This window comes from Sinocyclocheilus grahami, unplaced genomic scaffold (assembly GCF_001515645.1).
Source record: "Sinocyclocheilus grahami isolate Dianchi unplaced genomic scaffold, SAMN03320097.WGS_v1.1 scaffold322.1, whole genome shotgun sequence".
Taxonomy (NCBI): domain Eukaryota; kingdom Metazoa; phylum Chordata; class Actinopteri; order Cypriniformes; family Cyprinidae; genus Sinocyclocheilus; species Sinocyclocheilus grahami.
The window spans coordinates 71,792-98,103 of NW_015505501.1; the positions used below are offsets into that span (position 1 = coordinate 71,792).

At 36.4% G+C, this 26,312-nt stretch overlaps 1 protein-coding gene across 1 annotated transcript in view; it reads left to right on the forward strand.

Annotated features, from left to right (window-relative positions):
* Positions 1-190: 190 nt before the first annotated feature.
* Positions 191-26,312, forward strand: part of LOC107602218 (zinc finger FYVE domain-containing protein 16-like) — a 27,362-nt gene continuing 1,240 nt past the window's right edge. Inside the window, exons 1-17 of the mRNA XM_016294664.1 lie at positions 191-324; positions 1,195-1,308; positions 2,377-3,127; positions 4,797-5,985; positions 10,907-11,003; positions 17,920-18,096; positions 19,225-19,364; positions 19,449-19,662; positions 20,795-20,917; positions 21,013-21,168; positions 22,325-22,549; positions 22,685-22,767; positions 22,836-22,866; positions 23,975-24,055; positions 24,138-24,300; positions 24,981-25,086; positions 25,163-25,339. Coding sequence (XP_016150150.1) covers positions 1,239-1,308; positions 2,377-3,127; positions 4,797-5,985; positions 10,907-11,003; positions 17,920-18,096; positions 19,225-19,364; positions 19,449-19,662; positions 20,795-20,917; positions 21,013-21,168; positions 22,325-22,549; positions 22,685-22,767; positions 22,836-22,866; positions 23,975-24,055; positions 24,138-24,300; positions 24,981-25,086; positions 25,163-25,339 — 3,783 coding nt within the window. The 5' untranslated portion in view covers positions 191-324; positions 1,195-1,238. The remainder of the gene's footprint in view (positions 325-1,194; positions 1,309-2,376; positions 3,128-4,796; positions 5,986-10,906; positions 11,004-17,919; positions 18,097-19,224; positions 19,365-19,448; positions 19,663-20,794; positions 20,918-21,012; positions 21,169-22,324; positions 22,550-22,684; positions 22,768-22,835; positions 22,867-23,974; positions 24,056-24,137; positions 24,301-24,980; positions 25,087-25,162; positions 25,340-26,312) is intronic.

Here is a 26,312-nt window from a genome sequence, read left to right on the forward strand (position 1 = left end):
GCATAGAGGAGAAACAATAATGTACAGTATGTGGAAAATAATGTGTTTTTTGAACCTTAAACCGCATAAACACATTTCATTACACCAAATACACAAAACAATGTTCTTTTTAGCAGCATCATATGACCCCTTTAAAATGACGCTGCTTCAAAAAATGTGCGCGTCCCCTTTAAACAGCGAGTCTCGCGCCGGGTGGAAATGGTCGCTCGCGCAGTCAACTGAGGGAAAAGAAAGCATTAGCTAGCTGCTAACAGTGAAATACACTAACATTTCATCTGAATACAGCCAACAAACGAAGACGACTGAACAATGACACATCTTAAGGTAGCTAATGGAGCGGAATGATATCATAAAAAATAATATTCCAGCCACCTGGGTTGTATTTATGTTTGTGTGTGATTAGACGCTAACAGCTAGAAGCTAGTTAGCAGATTGCTAATGATAACTGAACAGCTAATATAACTTTATGAAAATAGTAAGTTAACGTATTGTTTATTTTTGATATTTTGGGGTTGACGTTACGAAAGCTTTATTATTGTGTGCTGAAACGGTTTGAATGGTGTGCTTTATTAGTTTCTGACAGTGCAGTGAGCAGGCAAATTATATTCATATGGGTAATTAGAGACTTTATCTTAGATAAATAATGTTATTATTAATAGTGAAAATAATAGGACTAATAAGCACTAAGTAAACGTTATCCGGTTCATTTAGATGAATAATTAACAGCCCTTTCGAAACAAAGATTGATATCATAGCTCATGACAGAGGAATCGTAGATAGTTACCATAGTCGGAGTGAATTAATTTAGTATATTGTGTTCGTATTCATAGTTTATTGTTTAAAATTTATTGCTATATACAATGTGTTCTTTGTCAAATCTTTCAGACCTGGTGAAATCACACTTCCACTTTTCACTTCACAATAAATCACAGCAAAGTAAACATCCAAAACCGTTCCTGTGAATTCAGATGTTGAAAATCTTACAATTATACAAATCTTCAGTATTAAATAATAGCCATACATATTTGTCCCCACTTTTTACTTATTTGTACTAAATCATTGAGAACAGCTTGTCTCTTTGTTTCTAATTATTTTGTCTATTACTGTCAGTAACTACCAAGTTAGATTCCTAAGACATAGAAATGTTATGTTTGTAAATGTGTAATTTGTAACTTTCTGTCCCGACTGCCCCAGTTTCTCTGCAGGGGTAAGTGAGGTGTATCGTACCCCGTCCTAGGATGGACAGTTATTTTAAGGCTGCTGTGTGTGACCTGGACAAGCTTTTGGATGACTTTGAACTCAATGCAGGTTTGAGACTTTTGCTTTACTGATATTGTAGTATTACAAATATTAATTTTGCGCTTCTCAATTGGTGAGGACACAATTCCTCTAGGGTGAACTGATGTAAATTCAACCACTTTTGACATTCATTTAATTGATCATACGTTCTGTATAATGTGTATGTATCCTATAGTTTATGTATGTAGTTGGTAGCCAACATACAGTGGGGCAAAAAAGTATTTAGTCAGCCACCAATTGTGGTAGTTTTTGAATTTTGAGTCAAATTTATTCTTTCGATGGCAAAGCTGAATTATCAGCATCATTACTTTAGTATTGAGAGTCACATGATCATTCAGAAATATGCTTAGTTATTAATTGATGCTCAATTATTAATAATTGTTCTTAATTTGATCTATGTTGAAAAGCGTTTTGCTGCATCAAATTTTAATGGAAACAATGTTCATTTTATTTTTCAGGATTATTTGGATGGAAAGTTAAAAAGAACAGCATTTATTTGAAATAGAAATTTTTAGTAACATTTAAAAAAAATTTTTACTTACCCACTACTTAACACTACTGTGTCATGGCTTCCACAAAATATGAAGCATCAAAATGGTTTTTAGTATTGATAATAATAAGAAATGTTTCTTGAGCAACAAATCAGCATATTAGACTGATTTCTGAAGGATCACGTGACACTAAAGACTGAAGTAATAATGCAAAAAATTTAACTTTGTATCACAGGAATAAATTACATTTTTACAACAGTTCTTTTAAATTTCAATAATATTTTCACTATTTTCTGTATGTTTTAATCAAATAAATGCTTTGGTGAGCATAAGAGACTTCTTTCAAAATCATTAAAAAAAATCTTTATTTCAAACTTTTGACTGGACAAATCTCATATATGATGTGTTATTCATAATATATAATGTGTGCAACAATATATATCCTATGTATGTTTGATGAGATGTCTGATCTTATCATTTTGTGTTTTTTATCGTATCCTAACATTTATTTTGGTTGTTTAATTATGGCTGATGTTTTCATGTTAGCTACGTTATAAATTAATATGATGTTTTACTTTATTTTTAGAGGAGCTTGAGAACAAGCCCGCCACTTTTACAAGCCCTCCTTGTCCGGACGCCACAATTGTCCCAGGTCACCATTCGGACCTTCAGAACTTCATACCAGAGCAACACACGGTCTCGCAAACACTCCCAGATGTCAATGCCCTGCACTATGGACTTGCATCACAAAGTATTACCTTAAACCAAAAAGATTCTTATTCAAATGAACGGCCACTCACAGATGTGGACCTCCTGTCCTCCGTTGATAGCAGAGGCATCAAAAGTTCGGCTCCTCCTTGTCCGGACCGCTCCCTAAAGCCTGTGTGTGACCTGGTGAATGATACGGGTTCTGCAAACCTCCAGCAGGCTGACAGTCAGGAGGACTTTAAAGAACTGGACGTTCCTGAGAAACAAACTAATGAGGTGCTGCTAGTGGACTTCGAGAGTCCTGTAGTATCTACTCCCGAAGATGCTTCTAACGCCGGTGAATTACCAAAACATGACTCTGAGATTAACTATAACTCATTCAGCCTGCTAGATGTCATATTACCGGCTGTTGGTGACCCTCATGGTTTAAGTAGCATCACACCTTTGGAGTGCAATCGGATTGAAAGTTCTCGTTCTGAAGACTCAAACGCCAATGATCAGAACAGTTCTCCATGCGAAGTCTCAGTAAACGAGGAAGATGTTAGTAATTCAGATCCTCATGCTACAACTGTTTCAGCAACCAGAGAAGAGCATGCTGTATCGATGCAACCGGACTCAGATACCCAACTGTCTGAAGATCTCAGTGTCAAAAATCCAGAGGATTCAGCTGGAAGTCCCTCCCTGGAGAAGGAACCTTCTCTATCTTGCTTGCCAATGGCCGTATCTATGTGTGGATCCCTTGTGGCGTCTTTAGACCCACAGACAGCAGTGATTGAAACCAAAGATGAGGCTGAACTGGAAAAAAATTCAGCGATTCAAGAGGCTGAAGAGTTAATTCTTCCGTTAGTAGAACCCACAACACCATTCTCCTCCAATAGGCCTGATTCCTCACCTGAAGATGAACCTGAGCTATTATTTGGATGGAAAGTTAAAAAGAACAGCATTTATTTGAAATAGAAATTTTTAGTAACATTTAAAAAAAATTTTTACTTACCCACTACTTAACACTACTGTGTCATGGCTTCCACAAAATATGAAGCATCAAAATGGTTTTTAGTATTGATAATAATAAGAAATGTTTCTTGAGCAACAAATCAGCATATTAGACTGATTTCTGAAGGATCACGTGACACTAAAGACTGAAGTAATAATGCAAAAAATTTAACTTTGTATCACAGGAATAAATTACATTTTTACAACAGTTCTTTTAAATTTCAATAATATTTTCACTATTTTCTGTATGTTTTAATCAAATAAATGCTTTGGTGAGCATAAGAGACTTCTTTCAAAATCATTAAAAAAAATCTTTATTTCAAACTTTTGACTGGACAAATCTCATATATGATGTGTTAGTCATAATATATAATGTGTGCAACAATATATATCCTATGTATGTTTGATGAGATGTCTGATCTTATCATTTTGTGTTTTTTATCGTATCCTAACATTTATTTTGGTTGTTTAATTATGGCTGATGTTTTCATGTTAGCTACGTTATAAATTAATATGATGTTTTACTTTATTTTTAGAGGAGCTTGAGAACAAGCCCGCCACTTTTACAAGCCCTCCTTGTCCGGACGCCACAATTGTCCCAGGTCACCATTCGGACCTTCAGAACTTCATACCAGAGCAACACACGGTCTCGCAAACACTCCCAGATGTCAATGCCCTGCACTATGGACTTGCATCACAAAGTATTACCTTAAACCAAAAAGATTCTTATTCAAATGAACGGCCACTCACAGATGTGGACCTCCTGTCCTCCGTTGATAGCAGAGGCATCAAAAGTTCGGCTCCTCCTTGTCCGGACCGCTCCCTAAAGCCTGTGTGTGACCTGGTGAATGATACGGGTTCTGCAAACCTCCAGCAGGCTGACAGTCAGGAGGACTTTAAAGAACTGGACGTTCCTGAGAAACAAACTAATGAGGTGCTGCTAGTGGACTTCGAGAGTCCTGTAGTATCTACTCCCGAAGATGCTTCTAACGCCGGTGAATTACCAAAACATGACTCTGAGATTAACTATAACTCATTCAGCCTGCTAGATGTCATATTACCGGCTGTTGGTGACCCTCATGGTTTAAGTAGCATCACACCTTTGGAGTGCAATCGGATTGAAAGTTCTCGTTCTGAAGACTCAAACGCCAATGATCAGAACAGTTCTCCATGCGAAGTCTCAGTAAACGAGGAAGATGTTAGTAATTCAGATCCTCATGCTACAACTGTTTCAGCAACCAGAGAAGAGCATGCTGCTGTAATGCAGCAACCGGCAACAGATACCCAACTGTCTGAAGATCTCAGTGTCAAAAATCCAGAGGATTCAGCTGGAAGTCCCTCCCTGGAGAAGGAACCTTCTCTATCTTGCTTGCCAATGGCCGTATCTATGTGTGGATCCCTTGTGGCGTCTTTAGACCCACAGGCAGGAGTGATTGAATCCAAAGATGAGGCTGAACTGGAAAGAAATTCAGCGATTCAAGAGGCTGAAGAGTTAATTCTTCCGTTAGTAGAACCCACAACACCATTCTCCTCCAATAGGCCTGATTCCTCACCTGAAGATGAACCTGAGCTTGTCCAAATCATGTCGAACACAGAAAGGGCGACTGCTGTCTCTGGCCATTACCCTGAAAGAAACTTTAAGCACAACTTGTCGTTGACAGAGAAAGAGTTGTGTGAAAGCAACCCATCTCCGCCCTATTCAGAAAGCCCAAATTATTCCTACGAGTTCAGCATCACCAACGATTACCTTCCTGAAAGCGACCAGACTGTGATGATGGTTACGGACGAGGAGCTGGACGCCTTTCTGATGGGTCAGGATGTGAAAATCAACTCCGACGCAGGCGCAGAAAAATTCGTAGATGATGGCTTTTCAGAATTTAACGGAAGCATGGAAGGCTTTTTAGATGAGGAGCTGCAGAGCTGTAAAGTTGAGACGTTTGCTTCTCCTGAGAGCGATGGTTCTCTTCAGTATCTGGAGGAGAGCGAAGGTTCGAACGTTTCTTCCTCATCTCAGGAGAGCAGCCCGCTGAGGACAGATGCCACACAAACAATTAGCCATGAAAATGCAACCAGCCCTGTTGAAATTCAGTCAGTTTGCACCCCTAACCAAGAGTCAAATTACGGTGGGGCGAGACCAAAGCAGTTGTCCAACCAAACCACACGGCCTCCATCTGAAAGACACCGGACCAGCCATGCTGAACCCAATGTAGCAGGCCTTTCTGCAGAGAATGGCTCGCAAGTTTCTCCCAACCAAGATGAAAATAACTGTGAACCCCCTTCTTATCTGCAATATGATGCCAGTTACGGCCATGATGAGCTTTCAGAGCCTCCACCATACCCAGGAGAGAGTCCTGATCCACCAGGACTCGAGGTCGAGGGTCTGGGGTCAAAGCAGCCTCCTTGGGTGCCAGACTCCGAGGCTCCTAACTGCATGAATTGTGAGCAAAAGTTTACCTTTACCAAGAGGAGACACCATTGCAGAGCATGTGGGAAGGTGAGTTTGTTGTCTCTCAGTGTCAGTACCCACAATTATTTGGAAGATATTAAATAGTTTGGGGTCTTAAGATTAATTTAAAAAAAATTAATTAATACTTTTATTCTGCAAGGATGCATTAAATTGATCAGAAGTGACCATAAAGTTATAAAAGATTTGTTTCAAATGAATGCTGTCCTTTTTTATTAATCAAAGAATCCTGAAAAATAAAATGTATCATGTTTTCCACTGAAATAAGATGCACCTGTTTTCAGCAAATAATAATAAATGTTTATTTAGCAGCAAATCAGCATATTAGAATGTTTTTTGAAGGATCATGTGACACTGAAGACTGGAGTAATGATGCTGAAAATTCAGCTTTGATCACAGAAATAAATTACATTTTAAAATATTCAAATTTCTCCTGAATAGATATTTTAAATTGTAGTAATATTTCACAGTATTACTGTTTTTACTGTATTTTTGATCAAATAAATGCAGTCTTCTTGACAGGGCCGCATGAAGACCTCAATGGGGCCCGGGGCTATGACTTACTGCAGGGCCCCCCGTCGCAATAATGATATAGCTTAACATAGGATTTTTATCCAATCAAAGTTTCATAATTCTTGTTACCAATTCCAAAATCTCAAAAAAATAAAAAATACTAGCCTATGTAAAAACAAACTTACTGAAGACAAGTAAACAGTCATGAATTACAATAGAACAAAGAAATTGACCTATAAACACTTAAAGCACTGAATAAGAAATATATTGTATAAAATAAATAGACTAGAAATAGACTGAATAGTCTTCACTGTATAAATTCAATATACATTATTTTACAAATATACATTTATTTTACAGTGATTTTCTTTCTGATGTTTAATTTACATTATTGACACAAATGGCAAGAGCAGCTATATTAGGCTGCTTTGGAGGAGTAGTTCACCCAAAAATTAAAGTTATATTGTTGTTGTTCTAAACCTGAATTAGTTTCCTTCTGCTGTTGAATGCAAACATACAGTGGGTACGGAAAGTATTCAGACCCCCTTAAATTTTTCACTCTTTGTTATATTGCAGCCATTTGCTAAAATCATTTAAGTTAATTTTTTTTCCTCATTAATGTACACACAGCACCCCATATTGACAGAAAAACACAGAATTGTTGACATTTTTGCAAATTTATTAAAAAAGAAAAACTGAAATAACACATGGTCCTAAGTATTCAGACCCTTTGCTCAGTATTTAGTAGAAACACCCTTTTGATCTAATACAGCCATGAGTCTTGTTGGGAAAGATGCAACAAGTTTTTCACACCTGAATTTGGGGATCCTCTGCCATTCCTCCAAGTTGCAGATCCTCTCCAGTTCTGTCAGGTTAGATGGTAAAAGTTGGTGGACAGCCATTTTTAGGTCTCTCCAGAGATGCTCAATTGGGTTTAAGTCAGGGCTCTGGCTGGGCCATTCAAGAACAGTCACAGAGTTGTTGTGAAGCCACTCCTTCATTATTTTAGCTGTGTGCTTAGGGTCATTGTCTTGTTGGAAGGTAAACCTTCGGCCCAGTCTGAGGTCCTGAGCACTCGAGAAGGTTTTCGTCCAGGATATCCCTGTACTTGGCCGCATTCATCTTTCCCTCGATTGCAACCAGTCATCCTGTCCCTGCAGCTGAAAAACACCCCCACAGCATGATGCTGCCACCACCATGCTTCACTGTTGGGACTGTATTGGACAGGTGATGAGCAGTGCCTGGTTTTCTCCACACATACCGCTTAGAATTAAGGCCAAAAAGTTATATCTTGGTCTCATCAGACCAGAGAATCTTATTCAGGTGTTTTTTAGCAAACTCCATGCAGGCTTTCATGTGTCTTGCACTGAGGAGAGGCTTCCGTCGGGCCACTCTGCCATAAAGCCCCGACTGGTGGAGGGCTGCAGTGATGGTTGACTTTCTACAACTTTCTCCCATCTCCCAACTGCATCTCTGGAGCTCAGCCACAGTGATCTTTGGGTTCTTCTTTACCTCTCTCACCAAGGCTCTTCCCCCCCGATAGCTCAGTTTGGCCGGACGGCCAGCTCTAGGAAGGGTTCTGATCATCCCAAACGTCTTCCATTTAAGGAATGGAGGCCACTGTGCTCTTGGGAACCTTAAGTGCAGCAGAAACTTTTTTGTAACCTTGGCCAGATCTGTGCCTTGCCACAATTCTGTCTCTGAGCTCTTCAGGCAGTTCCTTTGACCTCATGATTCTCATTTGCTCTGACATGCACGATATTTCGGTTTTTCTTTTTTAATAAATCTGCAAAAATGTCAACAATTCTGTGTTTTTCTGTCAATATGGGGTGCTGTGTGTACATTAATGAGGAAAAAAAAATAACTGAAATGATTTTAGCAAATGGCTGCAATATCACAAAGAGTGAAAAATTTAAGGGGGTCTGAATACTTTCCGTACCCACTGTATGTATTTGGAACAATACTGGTAACCAAACAGTGTCTGTGCCCCCATGACTTCCATAGTATGGAGAGAGAAAAACACTATTGGAGTCAACAGGGACCAGAAACTTTCTGGTGGTTACAGATATTCTTCAAAATATCTTCTTTTATGTTGAGGAGAACAACGAAATTCATACAGGTTCAGAACAACTTGAAACTGAGTAAATGATGACATTATTACATTTTTGGGTGAATACCCCTTTAAAATCTCATCATATAATGCCAGGATCGCATAATAGCCAATTAGTGCACATGCTTTATCTTTAACTATTAACGTTCATTTAAGACACAAATGACTGTGTTGACGAGGAGACAGACATTTTGACACATAACTGTGTATTCGAACGTTTAAACACAAGGCGCGAAAAATAACTCTTAGTTTAGTCAGGCGCTGTACGAGCAAGTATCAGAAACCGTCTTAACGCACGCATTTGCCAAAATGAATTCTATCCCACTGCTTAATGTCCCTGAACAGTTAAATTAGTTTTTAAACCAAAATGCTTAAAATGCATTTAAATGAAAAGCTTACATCATGACACGCAAAATGAATTTCTCAACCCATAAGCGAATATACTAGCCCTATAGAGTTTGTTCAAACACAAAAAGCACTATAGCTGCATCTATCAAGTTAATAATCAAACTAACCTAAAATCTGTGGGGATGATGACGCTGTGTTTTTATCTGCTCCATATGTCCGGTCCTATGACTCCCACTCCATCATCAGCTTTAGTAATATAAACTAGCTGTGGAGTTTATTGACTAACTCATGTTTTCCCCTCTCTCCTCATTTTTTTCTCTCACTATTTTATATTTTTTTTTAGAATAGTTGACATTTTTACTTATCGAAGATTGTTCTTTGCATGACCATTTCTAGATTACACCAGAACGAAGTGAAGAGAGGTGAATGCAGACATTAGGAGCAGCGATCACCTGATAGATAGGCTACGTGCACAGTTTGTTCAAAAGTAAAATATATAATAAATTAATTTGATTGGTAAAACAAATTCAAATGTGAAGTTTTAATCTCTTATGGGAATGCATGGAATTTACGGAAAACTCCACTAAATAATAGCGCTAAAAAGTGAGGGGCGTGGTGTTTTTTTTGCGGTCGGCGCTACCGATGTCTGTCAATCTACTCCACAGCCAATCACGGGCCCCCTCCTTGCTCGGGCCCCGGGGCTTCAGCCCCGCCTAGCCCAATGGTTAATGCGGCCCTGCTTGTTGAGCAGAAGAGTCTTCTTTCAAAAACATTGTCTTTACATTAACGTTAACATAAAATTTTAAACTTTAGTAATTATATATTTAATCATTTGATATAATACATTATAATAATAATAATTAGCTGCATTGGTTTTATGATGTATTTTACTGCACTATATGGCTGAATGTATATAAACATGGATGTTTGTAAACGTCTGGTAAAAGGGCCTCTTAAAAAAAAAACTGAATGTTAAAAAAAACTGAATTGTTACAATATTGGTTATATACTGTATATATCGGTCTCAAATCAATCTAATTAGTGCATGCATATTAAGTATTTATTGAACCGAACCTGTGACCACAGCAGCATGATACAAACTGAACTGAGCGATTTTACCTATACATTATTATGAAAAATCTAACACAAATATATTGTACATTTAAAAAAAATCTTAACGGCCCCAAAGTTTATTTTGTTTTGTTTTGTTTTGTATAATTGACCATTGTCCCAGGGAGGTGATTTACTTGCTATATTACTTTGTACTCTTTCTTCTCGCATAACAAAATAGTTTAAACTCTGATCAATATTTCACGTCCATTTATTATTTGATCACTTAAGTATCTTCATAATAAGCAAGATATGTACAGTCAGACAGTCATTATTCAAAATAAACCCTTTTACATTTGAATCCTTATCACCCTGTCAGGGTTTATTTTGCATAAATGAACATAATTAGAGTCAGTAATGTATTTGCTTCAGTTCTGAAAGTGACTTTGTAACTTTGTTGTAGTTGAGTGTGCCCTGACTTTTGGAGGTGAAAGGCAAATAACCGCAGTGTGAATCAATGAATTAACATGCAGTCAGCTGCGTTGATTTCGAGCAAAGGTCTGTGCCATTGTGTTCTAGTTTATTTATAACCACAGGAAAGCCTTAAACCTGTAGTCCACTGCCTTAGACAGCAAAAGTGCTCATTTTATGTATTGTTGCGAAGTCTTTTGTTTCTATTACGTCAGTGTGTGGTTTATTCTGCTCTGGAGGTGCTAAATATAGAGGCGGATTTGCTGGGTCAGCAGAATGTATTTTTAGCGCTGATATAGTTTCCCGCTTGAATTGCTGCACTGAGCTGCTGTTTTCAAGACCTATTGGGCCAATAAATAAAATGGGCTAAAGGACACCAGAGAGTTTTCTCCAGGTTTATGTTTGATGAAGTACTGCGTTTATCCAGTGTTTTAGTGAATAATGTTGTCTGCTTTGCAGGTGTACTGTGCAAACTGCTGCAACCGCAAATGCAGACTGAAATATCTGGATAAAGAGGCCAGGGTTTGTGTCATCTGCCATGTTACCATACAGAGAGGTGAGTGCCAAATCACTGTAATATACTCCCTAGCTGGCTTAATAAAAATTAATTCAATATGTTTAAGTGGATGCAATGCACTGTACCTTTAAAACATCCATTACAACACCCAAACATGAAATTTTGCTGAAAATGTCCTCACCCTCAGACCATCCAAGATGAGTTTGTCTTCATTGGAACAGATTTTGAGAAATGTAGCATTACATCACTTACTCACTAATGGATGCTCTGCAGTGAATGGGTGCCGTCAGAATGAGAGTTCAAACAGCTGATAAAAACATCACAATAATCCACAAGTAATCCACAGCACTCCAGTCCATCAGTTAATGTCTTGAGAATCAAAAGCTGCGTGTTTGTAAAAAACAAATCCATCATTAAGATGTTATTAACTTAAACTAAATCCAGTCTTATGGATTATAATTTTGTATTTTGGTTAATAGCAGCAGTTTTCATTTAAAATGCCTCAATTAATGCCTTAATGTGAATTACTTGTGGATTATTGTGATGTTTTTATCAGCTGTTTGGACTCTCATTCTGACGGCACCCATTCACTGCAGAGCATCCATTGGTGAGCAAGTGATGGAATGCTAAATTTCTCCAAATCTGATATAGAAACAAACTCATCGACATCTAGAAGGCCTGAGGAGTGTATTTTCAGCAATTTATCATTTTTGGGTGAATTATTTCTTTAAAGGCCGACAATCTGTGGCAGTGGTTCATGTCGGTGTAGAAATGGGTATAACCCATTTCTACACTTAGGCCTACATGAACTACTGCCACAGATTGAACCATGGTTTATTTTTAACTGCTGTAATGTGGTAAACCGAAATTAGGTTGATAAAATGTTATTGTTTTTGAGGAAGAACTACTTGAAAGCACTCATTGTATTGGTATTGTGATATTGGCATTACATCTTTGAAAGAGCTTTGTTTGATGCACTTAGTATGTATTAGTTATGTCTGTGAAGTAATCTGCTCTAAAGGCCCATTTGCACGTAAAACGATAACAATAATGAAAACGTTGTCATTTACAGCTGGGAAAAAATTGTTCTGAAAGTGATTCCAGAGGTATCATTCCTCTGTGCAGTCGACCAATATGGGTTTTTTTGACAGCCGATGCTGATATCTTGGAAAGCAGGGTGGCCGATGGCCGACATAAAGTTGATATAATTTTATTTATTTTAATTAATATTTAAGAAATTTGAAATAATTTGAAAATGGATTAAAAAATAAATGTGTAAAATAAACATACGTATACTTTAGAAGACACAAATAAATATTTAATTAAAATATAACTAAAAAGGAAGTAAACACTGTAATCAACAGGGCACTCAGTATTCTGGGAAGTTTGTGTGCATTGGGAATCATATTTTTTTTCAAATAAAGCCACAGTAACACTCATTTTACATACAGCACACAATGAAAATGACATTAATATGACAGTGGGAAAATGCATAAAGCGCAGCATAATTTGAAATCACGAGTTTAAAGTTTGTCGATCATGCGTCTCCAGTGAAGCTGAACTCTCCTCCTGTCCACATTCAATTTACATGGACCGACCGTCACGCAGAGAACATGCGATCATGCAGGATACAAATGCACACTTCACAAGATCTCAACTAGATTCGACTAAGTCTGCAAGGTTTGTGAAATTAAATGTTCATTAGTCATTCAAAGATTTATTTAAATTATATAAATGCATATTTGCTGAATGCTGACGCAAATGAGAAAATACTATAATGTTTGCCTTTCTATTACTAATAATATTAAAGCAATCGTTGTAATACTTTTTTGTATAGATTTTAATTCCTTTGTTTAACAGTTCTATCTGATTATTAGATAGACTTCTATCCATATTAGACAGAACTGAATGACGACAGTGAACAGGAGGGAAATTGTGAGCGGTGTGTCCTCAGGCGCTGCCGTTCTCAGCACCGTCAAAATAAAAGTTCCCCCCTCGAACACATCGGCCAAACAGAAAAACTTATATCGGCATTGGCGATATGTCGGTCGACCACTAGTTGTGATATGAACTCTGTTCTTTTAAAAATAGAAAGATTTTAGGGAAGTTTGTGTGCATTGGGAATCATATTTTTTTTCAAATAAAGCCACAGTAACACTCATTTTACATACAGCACACAATGAAAATGACATTAATATGACAGTTTGAAAATGCATAAAGCGCAGCATAATTTGAAATCACGAGTTTAAAGTTTGTCGATCATGCGTCTCCAGTGAAGCTGAACTCTCCTCCTGTCCACATTCAATTTACATGGACCGACCGTCACGCAGAGAACATGCGATCATGCAGGATACAAATGCACACTTCACAAGATCTCAACTAGATTCGACTAAGTCTGCAAGGTTTGTGAAATTAAATGTTCATTAGTCATTCAAAGATTTATTTAAATTATATAAATGCATATTTGCTGAATGCTGACGCAAATGAGAAAATACTATAATGTTTGCCTTTCTATTACTAATAATATTAAAGCAATCGTTGTAATACTTTTTTGTATAGATTTTAATTCCTTTGTTTAACAGTTCTATCTGATTATTAGATAGACTTCTATCCATATTAGACAGAACTGAATGACGACAGTGAACAGGAGGGAAATTGTGAGCGGTGTGTCCTCAGGCGCTGCCGTTCTCAGCACCGTCAAAATAAAAGTTCCCCCCTCGAACACATCGGCCAAACAGAAAAACTTATATCGGCATTGGCGATATGTCGGTCGACCACTAGTTGTGATATGAACTCTGTTCTTTTAAAAATAGAAAGATTTTAACTATTTTGCAACTCTATCGGTCTTTATTAGTTCTGGCAGATAGTAACTCTGATTACTAAAGGTGAATTCACACCAAAAATTATAACTATAACCATAAAGTAAAAAAAAACTTTCTAACTCTAAGAAAATAGTGGCATCCACACAAAAATAAAAGGATAACAACATAGAGAAACAATATCGTTGGAATCATTTTCAGTGCTTTTTTTTTTTTTTTTCATCTAATGAACGATAAAAACATTAAAGGGGTGGTTGACTGTTTTTTTTTTTCTAGGCTTGATTGTATTTTTGGGGTGCAGTCTAACATGCGTTAATGCTTCGTTTAAAAAAAAAAAAAAAACCGCATTATTTTTCACATAATTTACCATTATTCTACATCGCTCTGTCCCTTCTCCAATAAACACGCTGATCATTTTCTGGTTTTATGAAGCCCCTCCCTTAGAAATACGTGATGGGCTCAGATTGGTTAGCTGGCCCAGTGTGTTGTGATTCGCTAAACCACCTAAACGTCCCGCCCCAATTTCTATTAGTTTTTAAATATTTTTTATTTCAGTTGAAGTAATTTTAGGACTTAAATTTATTTCACTTAGTTGCCAAGGCAGCATTTTTATGTTCTTTATCTCATAAGTTTTATTTTCTCTTAATCTCTTTTAAATTTAATATAATTTAAGCTTTACTACTTTTTTTTTGTTTCAGTTAGCAATAATAACACTGGCTCACTTGCGTTGTATTTTTGGGGTGCAGTCTAACATGCGTTAATGCTTCGTTTAAAAAAAAAAAAAAACGCATTATTTTTCACATAATTTACCATTATTCTACATCGCTCTGTCCCTTCTCCAATAAACACGCTGATCATTTTCTGGTTTTATGAAGCCCCTCCCTTAGAAATACGTGATGGGCTCAGATTGGTTAGCTGGCCCAATGTGTTGTGATTCGCTAAACCACCTAAACGTCCCGCCCCAATTTCTATTAGTTTTTAAATATTTTTTATTTCAGTTGAAGTAATTTTAGGACTTAAATTTATTTCACTTAGTTGCCAAGGCAGCATTTTTATGTTCTTTATCTCATAAGTTTTATTTTCTCTTAATCTCTTTTAAATTTAATATAATTTAAGCTTTACTACTTTTTTTTTGTTTCAGTTAGCAATAATAACACTGGCTCACTTGCGTCCCTTTTGAAAGAAGCAGATCCCGTTTCCTTTTAATTTGTGTCCAACTTTTTTGTGGACCAAACATCTGAAGCTCTTTTATGTTTCAAGGGCTGATTTAATGGAGAAGATCAAGGTTTTATTAAATTTTTTTAATTGGCCGGTCTATAAAAATAGGCTGGCACGCGGTGTGTGGCCGAGCGTGCGGTCCATTTGCACATTATAAGACATTCATCACAGAGTGTCAGTGCTGCGAGGGTTCTCGCTGGGTTTGGTGCAGGGCTGGGTGGAGCCAGGGCACTGGTGCATGTCCTTGAGTGTGTGTGTGTGTGTGTGTGTGTGTGGTATAGGATCCACCTGGTGCAGTATTCGTGACACTCTCTCTCATTCACTCTCCGGGTTGAGGAATAGAGTTAGACACACACATAAACACACACACACACATCTCGTCTTCAGGCGAGGAGGGTTTGTCACCACTCTCAGCCCAGGGCAGCCATTTAATACGACCTCTGTGCGTGTGTGAGACGGACGGACTGAGCTTGCACTCGCAGCCAGAGACGTTCGCCTCGTCCAGGACAGACGACAACTCAGTGTGAGCTTGTCTGGGATGAGAGAGGCTCAAGGATGCGCCCTCTATCTCATTCACTCACGGACTCTCTCTCGCTTAACGGCAAGGGGGACACTTCCTCTGTCGCTCGGCGCACACTAACGCAGTCCTGGGAGACTAACAGGCAACCCGTGATTAACCTGGAAGAGAGTTAATTTAGGATGAGGTAAGCTCACTGAACTGAATCGAAATCGAGCCCTCTTGAGGCTCAAAGTGTAATTGATCATTTAATTTGGTTAACTATTTAAGTTTGTAACTTTTTTGCACCGTCTTTAGTGAATTTCCACATGCTGAAGGACATTCCGTCCTGCTGGTTCTTGGCTTCACAGTTCCCATCTGTCTTGTGGTCGTAGCCGTTTTCACAGTGAGCCAGCATATTCGGCTTTCGTGCTTCTAGCTGACATGTTTGCGGGTGTCACAGGCAGTGCCAGTGTAATCAGGTCGATGAGCATCTATGAGCCTTAATCAACATAATGCACTCACGGCTGGAGGAGGTGTCAGCACACTGGGCTGTGGCTGCACTGGACATCCTGTTTCTTGAGTTCGGTTTGGTGGCTCATTGCCCATCACTTTAATTACAACAGTGCTGTGATTGACGCTCAGTGCGCATGCTTGTAAATGTTTGATTTATTAGAATATGACTCAGCTGACTCGTTTGGTTTACCACAGGTCAACAACTTGACAATAGATATTTCTAACAAAATATTTGAGTGTACATTATATACACTACCATTCAAAAGCTTGGAGTCTTTAAGATGTTTTTCAAAAAAGTCTCTACTGCTCATCAAGGCTGCATTTATTTGATCAGACACCATTAAAAACTGTACAATTGTAAAATATTATTGCAATTTAAAATAACTGTTTTTTTTATGTGAATATGTTTTTAGATGTAATTTGTTGCTGTGATCAAATCTGGATTGTCATCATCATTACTCCAGTCTACAGTGTCACACGATTCTTCAGAAATCATTCTAATATGCTGATTTGCTGCTCAAGAAACATTTCTCATTATTATCAATGTTGAAAACAGTTGCTGCTTCATATTTTTCTGGGAACAGTGATACATTTTATTTTTCCGGATTATTTGATGAATAGAAAGTTCAAAGGAACAGCATTTATTTGAAATAGAAATCTTTTGTGACATTTTAAATATACTGTCGCTTTTGAACAGTTAGTCAATGCTGAATAAAGGTATTTATTTCTTTAAAAACTAAATCTTACTCACCCTAAACTTTTGAATGGTAGTGTATTGTAAATATATTTGACATTTGAACTGCTTTCACTGCATTTAAAGTGGCAGTTCACCCCAAAATGAAAATTGCCATCATTAACTCTTGTTCTCTGGGAACAGTGATACATTTTATTTTTCCGGATTATTTGATGAATAGAAAATCATTTATTTGATGAATAGACATTTATTTGAAATAGAAATCTTTTGTGACATTTTAAATATACTGTCGCTTTTGAACAGTTAGTCAATGCTGAATAAAGGTATTTATTTCTTTAAAAACTAAATCTTACTCACCCTAAACTTTTGAATGGTAGTGTATTGTAAATATATTTGACATTTGAACTGCTTTCACTGCATTTAAAGTGGCAGTTCACCCCAAAATGAAAATTGCCATCATTAACTCTTGTTCTGAAGCCATATGACTTTCTTTTATTGAATACAAAAAGCAGAACATTGTCGCTTTTCTTTCCATAAAATTAAAGCATATAAACCAGAGGTTGTCGATCTCTGAAAAGCATCATAAAAGTAGTTCATACTTGCCAGTGTGCTATTGAAAGTCATCCAGAAGTTAGATGTGTGAGGAACAGATTGAAACGTATTCACTCTGCTGCAGTGGAGGGCAGGGTTTTCAGTAAATATGGACGACAGCACACACGTCTACTTATAACTACTTATTTTTTGGAACATTTTGGGCTAAATCTCTGTTTTTGTGTTCAACAGAAGAAAAAATTAAGTCATAAAACTTGATGAGTAAATGATGAATGAATTTTTGGCTGAGTTATAAACTCCTTTTTTTGTGCGAGTATGTATGTGTGAGTAAAACAATATTAATTTTAAAATAATTTAGGATGAGACTTTGATTGGATAGTTACATATTAGATTTCTTTCATTACATAATTCGAAAAGTCAAGTAAAGTCAGATATGAAGTAGTATATTTTACAAAAGTATTAATTAAATTGCCTTCATTTTAATTTAACCTTAGTGTTAACTAAAGTTGTGTACAGCCTTTAATGAGAAACCTCATACATTTCTAAAACATTTACCCACTGTTCCTTTCTCTATCTCATTCTCTCTCCCAGCATGACCTTTCATTCACCACACTGTAAAGACTGATTTAGGAATGGCTGATTTTGTGTGTTTGTGTGCAGCTCAAGCCCATGAGAGAATGATGAGCCCTACTGGGCCCAGTCCCAATCCCAACATCCCATCAGAGTACTGCTCCACCATACCGCCCATGCAGCAGGCCCGCGCCGCCGGCACCCTCAACTCTCCCCCACCCACCGTCATGGTCCCCGTGTCTGTCCTCAAACACCCCGGTAATGATGGTACGCACTGCACTCTGAGCCAGAGTTATAGCTCTTATGGCTATAAAACACAGTGACTTCCACTTAATATAATTACTTCATGAATGAAAGAGTGACTGCGTCCCAAATTTGCATGCACTACGTATCATATAGTGTGCTAGACTAGGTTACACTACTATGTAAAAGTTTTGGGTCAGTACGATTTTTAATGAATATTTCTATTCAGCAAGTATGCATTAAATTGATCAAAAGTGGCATTTATAGACATTTAAAACATTACAAAAGATTTCTATTTCCAATAAATTCTGTTCTTTTGAACTTTTTGTTCATCAAAGAATCCTAAAAAATAAAATGTATCACAGTTTCCACAAAAATATGAAGCAGCACAACTGTTTTCAACATTGATAATAATAAGGAATGTTTCTTGAGCAGCAAATCAGCATATTAGAATGATTTCTGAAGGATCATGTGACACTGAAGACTGGAGTTATGATGCTGAAAATTCAGCTTTGATCACAGGAATAAATTGCATTTTACAATATATTCAAATAGAAAAAATGTGATTTTTAAATTGTAATAATATTTCACAATTTCTAGTGTATTTTTGATCAAACATTTGACCCAAACAAAACCCACAATTTTAAACGGTATTGTAATTAGTGTAGAAAAAAATAGAAAACAGAAAAAAAATTGTTTCCTCTTCATCACACCAAATATCATGGACATTTTATTTGATACACCTATTTCAAGTCAGTGTTATTTTAGTGTCATTGATATACTATTATAGTTTTATTAATATTTTAAATTCGATTTAGTTTTTATATTTTGTTTTCATTTAAATTTTTAAGTTTTAGTAAATGTGTTTTGTTTTTGTCATTTTTTAAAATGTCTATAGTTATTCATTTTTAGTTCAATTTTAGTTATTTTAGCACTTTAAGTTAAACTGAAATAAAATAAGAATTGATGCATTGGCAACTAACTGAAATGTTAGATTTTTATATAAATTTAATTTCAGTTTAACCTTTTATTTCGAGTAACAAACATGTATGTGTATATATATAGTTTTAGTTATTTTAGTTTAAAAAATAGCCCTGTTTCAAGCCTTATCCTAACGAGTTGCTGTTTTTGTTTCTCTATGTGTTCTCGTAGGTTTTCCACGTGAGCAGAAGCATGTGTGGTTTGCTGATGGTATCCTGCCGAACGGTGAAGTCGCCGACACCACCAAACTGTCCGTACAGACCCGGCGATCCTCTCAGGAGTCGAGCCCAGTAACGCCAGACCCGCCAGGGGTGAGACGGCTAAATCCTCTTAACTGATGCTGGAGAGAACTGATAATGACAACTGAAGTCATTAACCGATTTGCTGCCTTTCAGCCTGATGGTAAATTGCCTGGTGAGTGTGATGTGAGCGCCGGAGGAAGTTCTGACAGTGCTGCCGAGGTGAGCCGCCCGCCCCTCAGAGGCCCGTGGGACTACGGCCTGCTCTGTGCGGTGGGCAGCTGTGTGCAGAGAGCGGTCAGTCTGGTGCCGGAGGATGATGAAGGTCTGCCTCCACTGCTCATTACCACAGGAGAGGAGGAAGATGGGGGTGAGCACTTTCAAAGGCTTAAACTAGAGGGTAGTCTCATTTTGATTGGGCTATAAGTCGACATCAATATTTATCAAAAAAAAAAGCACAATATCGAAAATAAACTTGAACATGAACTCGTGTACTTCTTCTCCAGAGCTGTCACTTTTGCCATCATTTCAATTGAGAAAAACTAGTGTCAGATACACACACAAACTCAAAGGTCTTCGCGATGACCCACTAGAATAAAAGTATGGTTTAATTTGAAGAAATTATTACAAAAATATATTGCTGTTATATAGTAAAAAGTACTTCTCCTCTCAAAGTAAAAATTATAATAATACAACAATAAAACATTACTTTGAATTATTATTATCATTAATAGTATTATTATTATTATTATTATTTTAAGGAATATCATACAACCAAGATTTTTTTCATCCATGTTTTAATTAATACAGTATAAAATTTCTGCGCTTTATTTGACCAAAAAAAAAAGTTTGACATAAAATAACATATTTTTGCTGGAAATTAGTTGTTATATTTTTGTTTATTTGTTAAAGTTTTAAGAATTTTTTGATTAAACAGAAACACAACATTTGGGGAAAAATATTTATAAATTAATAAAAGGCAGCTTATTCTGTAGTTTACTTCTAAATAAATAAATAATATTCAGATTTACTCTCGAGGTCTAGCAAATATTTGGAATTCATTTTCTTCCCCATTAATGGTATGAAATGAATGTTGTGATCAATCAATATTGAATGATATGGGGGGGGAAATGTTGTGTTAATATTTTTTGGCAATATTGTCAAACCCTACTAAACGGGTGATTTTTAGCTAGAATCTTATTGCTTTAATAATACATTGGACTATTTGGTGAGAAATTTCGAGCATTTCATGCCCTCAGGCTCAGAAATGTGTCTTATTGCAATGCCAGAATGGGTCCATGTGTGGCTTTGTAGATGACCGCAAAATACTATTTACTTATAGAAGTCAGTTAATATCCTGATTGAGTATAAAATGTCATTTAAATGTGTAGCTACCTTACTACCTTTAACTGAAGCTGCTGCCATTTTGGGTATTTTGTGACCTCACAATAGTCATTTTGCTTTTGCTGTCTTTTTGCTGTTTTTCTGTCATTGCATTGCAGATGTATTAGTTGAGGAACGTCCTGCTGCTTGCCAAATATTGCTGCTGTTGGAAGAGGGAGGCCCACAACCTCTGACCTTTGTGCTCAATGCCAATTTACTGGTGAACGTCAAGATCGTCACATGTATGTTACGGACTCTCAATCTGATGAAAATATGTGATCATGGTTAGCTTGTTCATTTGATAAACTTCATTGCCTTCTCTTTGTTTGTGTTGAAGATGATGGGAAGAGGTGCTGGTGTCTGAGCTCTAACGGTCTTCAGGGAGTGGGCCAGAAGGAGCTGGTGTTTATAATTGAGTGTCTCCCAGAGGAGAACAGCCTGCCTAGAGACGTATTCAACCTGTATGTTAGTTTATACCAGGATGCACAGAAAGGTACGTCACACAAAACACTTCACAGTACAGGCAAAAACATTGTGCTTTCATGCACTGCTTGGTTTTGAGATCTTGGGCTTTTTGTCTTTTCATGACGTGATGTTTCAGAGTAGTGGAAAGAGAACATCCAAAATAACTTTTAAGTGTTAATTGTATTGTAGTTTGTCTATTTGTGTCTCTACATTTAAATTACAATCCATATCTTTAAAGGCTGTTTTCTCAAAATGACTTTTTGCTCCACTTCAGCCGCACTGACATACACCAAACTTTACAGTTTTTATACATTTTATTGCTAAAACCATGGTGAATTTTTTTTTCTGGCTGTTGATAGTATTTATATTTTTTCTAGAATGATGTACTTCTCAGAGTAAAAATAATATTAATAATAACAATAATACAACTTATTATAGTATTATTTTGAATTATTATTATTAGTAGTAGTAGTAGTCATATCATTATTATTATTAAGGAATATCTTACAACTCTTACAAATATTTTTTTACCCATGTTTTAATTAATAGAGTACAATTTCTGTACTGCAGCACTTTTTGACAAAAAATAAAATAAATAAAAATGCATTTTTGGGGGGAAATATATGTATTTGTATAATAATAATGTATATTTATGTATTGACTAAATTGTTAAAGTTTCATGAATTTGTCTTAAACAACATTTTTGATAATAAAAATCTTAAATCCCCTCTGACACAACCTGTTCCGGAATGTCTGTTTCTAGAGATGCATGCAAATTAGTGCATATTTCATTAGTTAATGCATCATTTGCATATTTAAACATACCATACCAAAACATGTTTGCAGTTCTTAATGTAATCAGTTAACTGAAGATGGTGATATGTTACTTCAATTATTACCCTATTCATCTGTAGTGTCTTGCCTTAAAGGGGAGACAAAACCGTCATAATTTGCTTTTTCATGTCCATATTCCATCCTCTTTCTGACTAAATAAAGTTTTAAAGTTTTTTTTTTGTACTACTGTACTGATAAATTAGTAATCAAAATAGATTTATACCAGCAGAAATATTTAGTTTTAAGGCTTATTTTGTTGCATGATATTTTATCTGTTTAATAAAAACACTAAATATTCAGAATGTAATTGAGTGATATTTATAGTGTTTTTCTTATTTTTCCCACCAAAGGGAAGTTCATCGAGCACCTTGGAAACGTGACGTTCACTGACAGTTTCCTGGGCAGTAAAGACCACGGGGGCGTCCTGTTCTTCACTCCAACGTTTCAGCCACTGGATGGTCTTGCTCTGCCGCAGGTCTCGTTCCTCTGTGGTGTTTTGATTCAGAAACTAGAGGTTCCCTGGGCTAAAGTGTTTCCCCTCCGACTGCTGCTCGCTCTGGGGGTGCAATACAACGGTGAGCCCTCATTAAAACATCCTTTAGTACACTAGAGAAGACTCTGTTTTTATTAAAATATTGTTTTTAAGAGATATAATATTAGCTCATAGTACCGTCTCCTCCAGTCATGTGATGTGGTGTTTGTTTTTACAGTGTATCCCTGCACTTTGGTGAGCGTGCGTTTCCGTGACTCAGTTTTTAAAGAGACGGGACACACCATCATGAATCTGCTCACAGTACGTGTTCACATTTAACCCTTGAGTATTGAACTTATTCATATAAATTTGCAATGCATTGTTCAAAGATGTACACTGGTGTTCAAAATTTTGGGGTCGGTAAGATTTTTTAAAGTTAATTTTATATTGATGCATTGTACATTGTCCATACATATACATTACATTGATGCAAAGCCAAGTGTCACATGATCCCTCAGAAATCATTCTAATATATTGATTTGCTGCTCAAGAAACATTTCTGATTATTTTCAATGTTGAAAGCAGCTGTGCTGCTTTATATTTTTGTGGAAACTAATACATTTTAGTTTTCAGGATTCTTTGATGAATAGAAAGTTCAAAAGAACAGCATTTATTTGAAATAAATCTTTTGTAACATTATAAATGTTTTACTGTATTTTTTTTTTTTAGCAATTTAATGCATCCTTGCTGAATAAACACATTACTTTCTTTAAAAAAAAAAAAGCCCTTTTGAACCTTTAAAATATGATGTTTAAAGCTGTTTGTGGCTTAATGGTTCTCAAAGATGAAAGATATGCAGTTAAGGCCAAGATCATAATGCAGACTATTTGTTACTAACCTTAAACACAATATCTAAATTTTAGGTTTAATGGGGTTTCAATTAAAAATGTTATATGCGAGTAATTTCCCCCTAAAGGGTTTTAAATCAGAGATGGTTTGGTTAAGCTGTTTTTCCACCTTTCTAATCAGAGTCTCGGGTTCAGCTCAGGACAGATAATGAAGGAGATTAGAGAGCGACGTGTAAACAAACATTTATTTTGTATGCGATTAATCGATTTGACATCCCTACATAATACATATTATTTTACCTACATATATTTCTGAAAAATAATCAAGGCATGTTTTCCTAGTGTTTTTGACTGAATTAACATGACATTTTTTTTTTTTTATTGCTTTTATATGCACAAAAATATTTAGATAATTATTTAAACTTACCAACAATAACATTTTAAATCTGAGGTGATATTAAAACATCTTTATGTTGTGGTAGTTGCATGTTGCAAGACAAGGAATGATCGCAAGACTATTTAATATTATCAAAATCTTTAGGAAAGCCAAACTTTCAAATGTACTTTGGTCAGCACCAAAAGTTTTAGTGTGAAATCACTCTTCAAGTAGTTTGTTGTGTAACATTCGTTATGTAATATGATAAGTGGATGTCTCACTGGACCCCATCTTTCATTTGCAGTGACTGGAGCAAGTTTTGTGGTTTTTAACGGTGCTCTGAAAGCCTCATCAGGATTCATTGCCAAATGCAGCATTGTGGAAGGTAATGCTGTCACACAAATCACTTTCAAACACTTCCTCAGGTCAAAACGTTTAATCATCACGCTGTCCCTCTTCATCTTTAGATGGGTTAATGGTGCAAATCCCTCCGGAGACCATGGAGGGTTTGCGACAGGCTCTCAGGGACCAGACCGACTTCCAGATCCCCTGTGGAAAGGCAGATTCGGAAGAGACACGGGAAAATGTGAATGTACGCTGGGTCGACTGGACCACACCTGTCAACACTGGGTACCAGCAATTTATCATATACATTTACACTATCAAAAGTTTGAAGTAGTTAAGATTCATTGTTTTTAAAAGAAGACTCTTATGCTCATCAAGGATGCATTTATTTGATCAAAAATATGGTCAAAACAGCGATATTTTTACAATTTAAAATAAAGTTTCTATTTTAATATAATTTTGAAATGTAATTTATTCCTGTGATCAAAGCTGAATTTTCAGTATCATTACTCCAGTCTTCAGTGTTACGTGATCCTTCAGAAATCATTCTGATATGCTGATTTGCTGTTTAACATTATTTTCATCAATATATACAAATAGAAAACAGTTCTTTTAAATTGTAATAATATTTCAGTATTTTTATCAAATAAATGCAGCATAGGTGAGCAGAAGAGACTTAAAAAAAATCCAAATTATTCCAATCTTTTGACCAGTAGTGCATGTTCTTACCAGATGCTTTCTTGTGGAGGTTCAGTATGCCAATACTGTACTGAATAACCACTTTACTGAATGATAAATCACTATTGATCTGTTTGGCTGCCGATGCCAGTGACCTTGAAAATGTTTTCTGCATTAATTAGGCACTATTTAATATTCATTCCTTCAGCTTCCTTTGACTGTTAAGATGCTGTGTCAGGCCAAATTTAATTCCCCTAAGACAGTATAACGTGTTTGCATGTTTGCAGAGTCACCAGTCCGGTGGATGGCAAGTCTCTAGAGGGAGTGTCCAGCATCAAGATCCAGCAAGACTCAGAGTTTGAGATGGACGGCCGAACCATCAGGTGTACTGAGGTGAGTACGGCATGATGCCTGCAAAAGAAGGGATTTTATTGATGTAATCTCTGCTTCATGTCTCATCTCCCATCAGGTCTTCTATGTGCTGAAGTCTTCAGACGTCTCTCTGTCTGCCGTCCTCACGTCATCGGCTCAGTTTCAGAGAGAGATCGCCACCGCTAGCTGCGCCGCTCTTTGCCCGCACCTCTCTGTGTTCGTGGCGAATGGGTTCAACTCTCTCGCACTCCGGGTCTCCACTGACTCAGACGTGGTAAATTATTTTTGGTGCTAAATTACACCGCAGTGTTGACTAAACAACATCATCCCAGGCTAAAACCTGCTCATTTTATAATATAAGATCAAAATTGTTGTCAACAAAAGAGCAGCTTTAAGGGCTTCCTGTGGCTCGTCCAGCAAAATAAAAGTTTGACCTTTGAAAATTAAGAAATTAGAGCTAGCCATAAAAAAAAAAAATATATGTTTTTTCTGAGCTGGAATCTGCAATCTGTTTTTCCCATCCATCATAATTTACTGTTACCATATGAAGTAGCTTCATGTGAACTTAAGAATCCATATGAACGTTTTATGTAATGCTTATTGTACTTTTTTTTAAGTACTGCATTTCTCAATCTGTAAAATACACAGAGGGTAAAATACGCCTCGGTTTGATTGTTTAAAACATATAGATGAAATCATCTGCTAATTCGATTAAGCTTTTATTAAGCTTAAATACTATTTTTGGAACAGACAGTTCATGTGTTGATTTAAAGGTGATATTTTTGTTAGGGCATTGAAATTACAAATTATTACACGTACTGCAATTATAACCCCAAAAAAGTGTGAAATTCATGAAAAAATGAAATTCTTGTGAAAGCATTGTTTCAAACCACATATTATATTTACCAGAAAAGTTCAGAGTAAAGGACGATAGGATGATCTCTATGAAAAGATTTGCTTTAACATTTATATAATTATTTTCACACTACTGCATTAATTAAACAAAATGTCATTTATTGAGATCTTTAAATGGCTTTATTTTACTATTAGTTCATTTTACTGGACAAAATTAAAAACAGCCCCATCTGTTTACACTACAAATGTGTTGTTGGTGTAACCAGCCAGGAATTGAAGAATCCTTAGAGCTTTGAATGTTGGCCTGAAAAAAAATATCAACACATCTGAACACTTTCCATTTTTTTAAATTTGTCAACCCACCATGATACGAGTTAACAAGGCTGTCAAAT